Source organism: Hyalella azteca, unplaced genomic scaffold (genome assembly GCF_000764305.2).
Source record: "Hyalella azteca isolate HAZT.00-mixed unplaced genomic scaffold, Hazt_2.0.2 contig7882, whole genome shotgun sequence".
NCBI classification, from domain to species: Eukaryota; Metazoa; Arthropoda; class Malacostraca; order Amphipoda; family Hyalellidae; genus Hyalella; species Hyalella azteca.
In genome coordinates, this window is record NW_025937992.1 from 594853 (window position 1) to 604284 (window position 9432).

Below are 9432 nucleotides of genomic sequence, written 5' to 3' on the forward strand. Positions count from 1 at the left end.
TCGAATTAGACCCTGTTTACTGTTACCGTGGCTGAAATGTAATTCATTATCCACGAGTTGAATATTCTAGATCAATTCGAGAAACTTTTCACGAATTCAAAATTTTTTAAACTTTTATGTTTTTTGTTAAATGTCGTGAAAAGCATTCAATCAAATCACCGATGCGACAACACTGCTCAATTCTCACTGAACTGTCATTATTACACCGGCTTTACGCTTAAATAAGAAGTAACAACAGGTGCTGCGATCGCTCCCATTCGTTCCCTAAAATCATATCAAGGTTGAACCATCACATGAATTGTAGACCGAGGAAGAATTGTTGTTGAATTTTTTCTAGGTTCATTGCCGTAGGAGACATTTTTTATATACACAAAAGAGAAACGCAACCAATTTACGGAGTAATCGTGCTAGTTTAATCGTTCATGCCACAAATTTTTTATGAAATTGTTGGAACTTGTTGCAGGGCTCACCTCTGATGCAATAGTTTTCTTAGCATGACACATTCCTGCTGCTTGCTTTCTTGACAGGACTGCTGCTCGTTTTCTTTTACAGGACTGCTACTCGCTTTCTTGGCAGGACTGCTACTCGCTTTCTTGGCAGGAATGCTACTCGCTTTCTTGGCAGGACTGCTACTCGCTTTCTTGGCAGGACTGCTGCTCGCTTTCTTGACAGGACTGCTGCTCGCTTTCTTGGCAGGACTGCTGCTCGCTTTCTTGGCAGGACTGCTGCTCGCTTTCTTGGCAGGACTGCTGCTCGCTTTCTTGGCAGGACTGCTGCTCGCTTTTGTGGGAAATTTTTCCCACCATTGATATTATTTGTAGTTCTTCCTTTGAATTTGTTAGCTTGCTGTTGTTGTTTCGTTTGTGTTGTATTCAGAGTTTTGTTGTATTCAGTTTTTTCACAGTTTAAGTAGGTAGCAAGTACCAGCTGGGATCAGCATTCCTTTATCAGCACCCATATTGTAAAGTCATCCCATCTCGTACCGTTCTTTATCTCAAATCTGCGTTAATTGTCAGTTATTCAATCAATTCATTCATTCAACGCTTAAGTATACAGCGACTTCAGCCGGAGAAGCATCGGGAGATTCAGAAGTTCTAAACGTCTTCCTGGCTGCTTTTTCCCTATCTTTTCGTTGGTGTGAAGAATGCTTTTTTATCTTATTACTTATTTACGCTCTGTATTCAAGTTTTTCTACGGTGCCCTAGGCAATTCAACGATCAATTATTAATATATCAAATTTCGAACCAAGTGAACGAGGTCTCTGCTATAGGCCGAGGAACTAGTTTCCTTAGCTGTGACCTACGTTTCAATATCTTTATCTCAAATTTCCAACGTAAAGCCTCCAACTGTCGTTTTCTATTTTCCGCCTAGAGTACCTTCCTTCAACTGATTTCCTCTATTTTTCATTATGCCTCCTAACTGCATTAAACACTGAGATGCACCAAAATCTTAGGTCTGTATTTATTTATTTATGTCGGTATTTGATTCATAAGTTAGAGTAGGTTGTCACATTGTTAATGTTCGATTAATTCATTTTTATTGAGTATAAATATTTTTCTTCCAGTATCGGGGACTCATCGGGGCAACAAGAAATTTTAAATACCGCAACCACTTCATAGATACCGTCAATCCACCAAAATTGTCAACTCCTTTTCATCTTGGATCTAAATACTACAGTATATAAGGATTTGAATTCAGCTTCCTTCTACAACCGGCCTAATCATTATCAGTTGAAACATTCGCATCTATTTTGAATAAATATCAGCTGAATCTATTATCTATTTATTCGTCCGATTGTGTGAGCGAAACATAATTACTCACACTTTCTTGGAAGGACTGCAGCTCGCACGTTCGTAAAAAATAGGCTTTCGCGGTAGCTTCTCAGCCACAGCACGATATTTTCGTACATATCTCTTTGATCTGCACTCAATACTCAAAACTCAGCACTGTAAATTGCAATTCAAGTTCAAATAGGTCAACAAGCCACTCAAAGAAACAATTTCAATATACAGCATTTTATATATTTTTTCAACAGCACCTTGAGTAACATCTATATTAAAAAAATTATTTATTCAGATTAAAATCTCGAAATTAAAACATTTGTCTCATTAAATAACTCTGTAGCATATTATTTCACTAAATAAGTACTAACGTACGTGTCAGTTGTCCTAGTTAAATTGCAATACTAAAACCAATTTGTCATGTTATTTTATCCGCTAAAATTCTCATACTCGTGAGCCAAAGCCCTGAGCGCAAAAGTCAACCGATTTTAACGAAGGCAAACTTTTTAGGTACGACAAAAGAAAAGGTGTAAGCATTATTTCTTGAATCACAATGAGCATGACTCCAAGGAATGCGAGCGGATTTTAATTTTGCGTTGCACATAATAACTTCTCACTAGTAAGATAATTCTACCAGCTAGACAAAGCTGTGCAACGAAGAGGTTAATTAGAGTTCAACCGTTCAGTTAAATAAACTGGAATGATTATAAATATTTAACCCTAAGGAACAATCTACCAGAAGTGGAAAAGAAAAGCTTCAATGCATTGTAAAATTGAGCTTAAGAGAAAAAAGTAAAGTTGTTCTAATTAATAAAAGATTCAAGGTGAAGATATTCGCCGTAACATTATATTGTATACGTCAACTTCCGTTAAGACAACATCGTCCAAGAATTCATATTACCTAATTTAAAATTGTCGTATTAGACGTGGCATAGCATTAGTGTTGTATGGTGACGCGAGGCGCTGCAAACAATGCCAGAGTTCTGAAGTCTTTCTCGGAGAGATTGGTTGCACCGTACAGGCCAAGGACTCTTAAGGATCTTAAATTGCTTACTAGCCCCATGAACACAGGGAGTCCAAGAGGAGTGCCAACTATGCAGAATATCCTAAGCTCTTTACACAAGTAAATCCTTTCCAAGCCTTCGGAAGTTACAGCATCAAATTTTTCAAGATACAGATAAAAAAGCGATCTCATTTGTGGGAGCATCACATGGAGCATCATGTCTGTACAGGAATCGCTCAACTCCAGCCTAAAATACGCCAAGAATTCTGGCCTAGCCTCGACGAAGGCCTCTGTAATAGTTGTGCTGCTTATGTTATGCATGCGCATCCAAACGGCTCTTAGCTCCGGAATGTTGATGATTTCCGCAAGATCATGGCCGGATTCATCGCCATTTGAAGTGTAGAACAAGGAATATACTTCTAAACACTGCGTCATCAACAGTGCGTATCTAGAAGCTGGTAACCAAGGTTTTAAAGAGGCAAACCCATATAACTCTTCAAACTCGTACTCTCCCGGGTCTTCCCCTGGACTCGGTTCCAATTGTAAGAAGTTCACTCTTGGTTCGGTGATGCTGAACGCCGTTAGGTGCTGAGGACCTACCCAAACACAATTATTCAAGTTCAAAATTTTCAAATTTTTCAAGCTAGCAATGTGTTTAATAATTCTCAAACATTTTGGTCGGTGAATTGTTGTGTCTTCGACGTACAGAACCTCGATATTGGGGCAGTCGTGGCACAGCTTACGGATGGCGTAAGTGGACTGTATTGTCGTATAACTGATGTCGAGGTGTCGCAATCTATGGCAGTTCTCCCCAACAGCCAGCAAGATCTAGTCCAAATCGCATGCTTCCGGGATCGAGAGGTGCACTAAAAGATGACAATGAACTAACCTCTCACAGAAGTGCGGAACATTTGAAGGCCATAACAGTTGCTTAAAAATCTTCCTCCACAAGCTGGGATCACGAGTGAGGTTGTTAAAGTGTCTGTTCACTTGCACCACAGAAAGTAGCGAAGAACGCGGAAGACGCTGCAAGATCATTAGCAGGATATCGCGGGGAAGCTGCTCTAAATGGAGGCTCATTGTAGCTTCGCGTTCCACCTCACAATTATAATATCCGACAATTTTCTTGATGCTTCTCAAACTTGTAGCATTTATATAGTTGAAATTATAGTCTTTGAGGAAAAGAAAGATTTCATTAATTTTAATGATACAGTGAGGTAAGCTGTCAATGAAGCTACTTACTAGCAGCTTGACCAGACTACTTATACAAGCCTCGGGATAGAGAATCACTCCAATTAGGAATAAAATCACGTATATTATTTTTACCAACACTGATTGCTGCCGCATGAAGTAACTTTACATCAATAAGATAAAGCATTTAGGGACGTTTCAGCATTCATTCTCAGCGTCACCACGCAGCCAGTGTTTATCCTCTGCACTAAATCAAACATCTGATATAGGGACCAAGCGTCGAGAATAACGATCAATATAGGAATCTAGCTTTGCGATCTGGAATCTATTATTAAACTGTGGTACCCAATAGTAACTAAATTCAAACGAACAAATGTTTTACTTGCAGAATAACTTGGAAAAAAACAGGTCTATAGATCTGCCTATTTTAGTAGCGAAGATGCAGGCCAGTATCTAAAGATGCCATATTCGACCTGCGTTTCATGCTGCTGCTATTGCACTACAGTGGTCGTTCACAGAGTTCTGACGATACAAACACAAGGACTATGAATGTAGATACTGAATATACAAATATTGAATATAAATACTAAATTGAATATAATTCATGTACTTATTAAATTAGCGATTGATAAGAATAATAAAATTAGAATATTTCAATAAACACGGAAGACGCCTTGTCGCACAAAGTCAGCTCGCCCTCGACAGAGATAAGGCTAGAAGGTGATTCTGACAGCACAAATCTTAAGCTTAATTATGAATATCAACCGTCAGCTTAGTTATCTTAAGGTGCATCGCGTGTGCGACGTACAGAAAATGAAAATACGCAGAATCTGTCTAACTCGTTCATTTGTATAACTCAGTCATCGCGTTAAATTTTACTCTACTTCAAGTTTACATTTTACTTCAAGATTTTTTTATCCAAAGCAACTTGTTTACCATAACTATCTGCAAAAAATATTTGGTATTTGTCAAGATGTACACAAAGCAACGAAGGGGGGGCAGTCAAGGGTGGAATTTATCACGGGTGCTCCTGACTAATTGTAAGCGAGACCAGAACGTGGTCCTCCCTTTTATTTTTAGCACACGTAATTGAACCAATTGAATATGAATTACAGATATGAACCACATTTCCTAAAATTCCACCCTGTCCTCCTAGAAGATGGCCCAATTTCTCCAGTTTCCGATTTCCAGAACTACCTGACAATTACTGGCAGACTTAGTATCTGAAGCGGAAATAACTGAATATCCGACATTAAAATAAAACACACGCAACTCTAAGTTGCTAGGGTAAAGTTTATGTCATGCAATATATAAATGAAATGGTTCCTAATATATGCACGGATGTCTATATGCTGGTGTTGTGTTTCAAGCAGTAAATGCAGGTAGGAAATTAGGGCATGACAAATGATTATTCCACCAGTGGTGGCCCCTCTCCTGGGAATCACACCCCTCTTATTCCACTGCTGATTGTCATTATAATCATTTTAGGATACCACCGAGATAGTAGCCTAATACCTACTCTAACTTCAGCTAAAGACACTTCAACCTCTACCACCTACTAGTCAAACGCCAACGCCCAATCTTAAACATCACACACGCAAAGAGGTGTATCGCATAATCCCAGTATAAAATTAACACACTATTTACGATTTTCTTGCCCTATGGCATAATCAATAAGGATATAGGTACTATATCATTTTGGGTAGAACACTTAGTCCGTAGGGAGAGAACAATCACATAGAGAACAGCTCCAACATGCGACACTTGCACTATACTCTTAAAAACTCTTTATTGACAAAAGCTGAATAAAGTTTTATATAATTAAATCTGAATTTTGATTGCTCATGTTCGAATATTAACCAAATTTCATGCGAATGAGCATAACTGCGTTGTAGAGCAACAAAAATTAACATTGTAAACTCGCGCTGAACTCCAACGTTCGTCAGAAGTCAGTCGCGTCCATCTTCTTCTTATTCTTCTTTGCAGGGTGTCCACTTGGAGTGAACTGAAAGCCGCAGGTCTGCCAGATGGATGACCGTTGGGCCTGAGAGCTTATAGCTCGTGGTTTTCAGCTTCTTTGTATATGAAATTATTTGCTGCCGTCTTGTGAGGTTGGCTGACGTAAGCTCAGTACAGGATTGAGTGGAAGTTTACAGGGAACATATATTAGTAAATGAAATGAGTTACTGCTAATGTAATTTAGATAAGTAAGGGCTGCTAATATAACAACCTCCATTAAACAAAAAATTATAATAATAATAGAAATATGTACATAATTATAATATTAATAATATTGAAAAAAAAACCTAGATGATCTAATTGCTAAATCGAAACATATATCAGCAGTTGCCATGCATTAGCAATTCTATCGTGCTTGCATATATACAGCATTGCAAGGCGCTCATCTAAAGATCACTTATCCTACCTGACTTTAAAATAAATACATTGAAAAATTGAGAGATATTCTGTGACACCTTATCACTAAAGTTACCTCCCCCCAGGAGATTACAAAGGTTAAGTTCTACATTGATGCTTCTCAAGTTACTTAGTAGCTCCTGTCTTGGTTGCACATGACGTTGACAGTCCAGAAGAAAGTGAACAATTGTGTCTGTTGTGTTGCAGGTGGCGCACTGATCAGAATCACTCATTTTAAACCTGTGCAGATAGCTCCTGACACCTGCATGCCCAATTCTAATTCTTGCATATGCACATTCTAGCTTGCGGGACTTCAGGCAAAGCCAAGGGCCAAGTCGCGGTTCCACCATATTGTTACTCAAAAAAGCTCCTTTCTGAATCTGAGCAACAGTCGTTTTCCAGTTCCTAGTCCAGCACTTGTGTAGTTTCTCCCTCGGGACAGTAAGTGTCTCCTCTATGCTTAGGGTGCTCATAGCAGGAAATGCATTTTGGTGGCCCATGTTAGCTGCCCGGTCTGCAATCTCATTGCCTTCCACCCCTGAGTGGCCTCTCACTCATTACAGTACAGTTAGGGCTTGCCTTTCTAGTACCACGTCTTGGATTTTGTAGACGTACTCCTTGTATGAGGGATTGACGGTGTTTCTGATGGCTTGCAGGGCCGACTGGGAGTCGGTCTACAGTAGGATGTCCTGCGTTCTTGGTCTTGGGTCCAGACAACAAATCTGCTGAGCCTTCAGTATTGCAAAGAGCTCTGCACCAAGAACCGTGTGTGTTGGGTTTAACTTTCGCGTCCATCGTGCGCAACCAACCAACCTCCACTGGATTCGGATCGTCTAGAAAAGGAGTTACACGTTCGTTATTTCGGTAAAATTGTTGGAATAATTCTGAGAATATAAATAAATCTACATGCTTTGTAATTAATTAGTTCATGCGTGAATGCTATATATGCATCATGATATTTAGAAATCTACATGCTTAGTAATTAATATACAGGGTGCGCCACAAAAACTTACTTATTTGAAAGGTCAATAAAAACAAAAGTACTTCAGTTATTGTTTTAAATTTTTTTTTATTCGAGAAAACAGTATCCCAACTTTTTTTTCATACAGTTTTGAAAATTAAATCTCATAAATGACGGCCTCCATTGCGCATAAACTAATGAAGTCGCTTTTTTCATAATGGTTTCCACTCTATGCAGCATATCAATCGATATTTTGGCAATGACGTCGCGAATGTTGTTCTTGAGGTATGCTATGATCCATGGTCGATCGACATAAACCAGAAATTTCAAATATCCCCATAAAAAGAAATCGCATGGAGTCAAACCTGGATAGCGTGGCGACCATTGGAGATCGCCTCTGAGAGAGATGAGGTGGTCGGGGAAATGTTGTCGCAACAAATTCATCGAGTCTCGTGCTGTGTGTGCTGTGGCTCCATCTTGCTGAAACCACACGTTTCTAAAGTTCATTTCTTCGAGTCTTGGAAGAAAAAGTTCCTCGATCATGTTCCTGTAACGAGCCCCCTTAACGGTAACTGCGCGTTCGTTTTCTTAAAAAAATAAGGACCAATTATTCCCATTACCGACGTCGCACACCAGACAGTAACTCGCTCACAGTTAAGTGGCTTCTGGTGAAACTCACGTGGATTTACACCACACCAATAACGCATGTTTAGCTTGTTAACGCAGCCGGAAATGTGGAAATGAGCCTCGCCACTGAAAAAAACGACCGCGTCTTCAGGCAGGTTGTCAACCAGCATTTTACATGCATTTTGAGGGGCAACAAAATCGCGTTTAGTTAATTCTTGCACTACAGCAAATTTATTTGAGAAACTTCGAGAAATAAACTTGGGAACTTTCCCCTTCAGATGCACTCCCTCTCGCCCCTCTACCCGACCAACTAACCGCACAGGAATTTTTTCAAATAAGTAAGTTTTTGTGGCGCACCCTGTATATAGTCCATGCGCGTATGCCTTAAATGCAACATATTTTAATTAATACATAAATAATTCACTCTCGAATTCATCAATTAACTTTTTCTCGATCCCTTTATGTACATGCTCGTGCATATTCATGGATGAATTCATGTAAGTATCCTCACGTATTAGCACCGTAGTTAAGAGTCAAATATATAACTAAATTTTAATTGTGTGCGCGATGGCGACAAATCTCACCATTTTGCTGAATCGAAGGTAAGTAATGTTATCTCAAGATATGGATAACATGGCTTACATTGACATTCTATATAGAAACATTGAGTTTGAATTCAGTTAGTTATAGCGCATAATATAAAGTCCCTAATTTCTGCCCATTCTGCGGAACCACCCGGTTACGGCATACTTCACTGGGTAAACTGGCTCGTGTTCCCATTTTTATTGCATATTGAGCTGACTTTAGAAATTAATCGTTTCCCAACAACCATAGGTTAACAAAAACGTGAAAAGTCAGAAATTGGAGTCACAACTTATATGACAAAACTTTATTTCAGTAATCAACTTAAGTTTAATGAGGAATTAGAAAACTGGTCATCGTTATTTTTTTGGAAAAGTAATGATAAAAATTAATATGGCTGAATTAATATGCGAATAACGAGATAACGAGAATAGCAACATAATGTTAAATAAAATATTTAAATCAATAGTTTCTATACCGTTGCAAATGCGCGGAACATTTGGCGTTTGGTAGCAGGATTTAGTTGCGCAGGCGCGGGTAAAGGCTTTTGAAAGACTTGAGCGTGTCGGAAGGCGGACGTTACTTCTGCGAATCGTCGCTGTAGGAGGAATTTCGCACTCACGAACATTTATTGCATTTCTATGGTCCCTAAATTGTATAACCTCATGCCTATTCATTAGTAGTTGGAACCAACAGTTTTACTCTGCAGTAAAAGAACAAAGAAAAAAATTCTTGCTGCGTAGACTGTTTGTGTTACGAACAGTTTACGAACTGTTCGTTCGTAAACTGTTCATGTGGCAGTCTAGACGAAAGAACATGGCCAGTTAACTTTGATTTGTGACTCTCATAGATTTGTCCAATGTGTTGTGATT

At 39.0% G+C, this 9432-nt stretch overlaps 1 protein-coding gene across 1 annotated transcript; it reads right to left on the reverse strand.

Moving 5' to 3' along the window:
- Positions 1-466: 466 nt before the first annotated feature.
- On the reverse strand, positions 467-958 carry LOC108681385 (nucleolin-like). Its single transcript, XM_018170404.1, has 2 exons — positions 925-958; positions 467-780 (listed from the first exon to the last, which is right to left on the reverse strand). Exons 1-2 carry the CDS (start codon positions 956-958, stop codon positions 467-469), a joined length of 348 nt encoding a protein of 115 aa, XP_018025893.1.
- Positions 959-9432: the final 8474 nt, after the last annotated feature.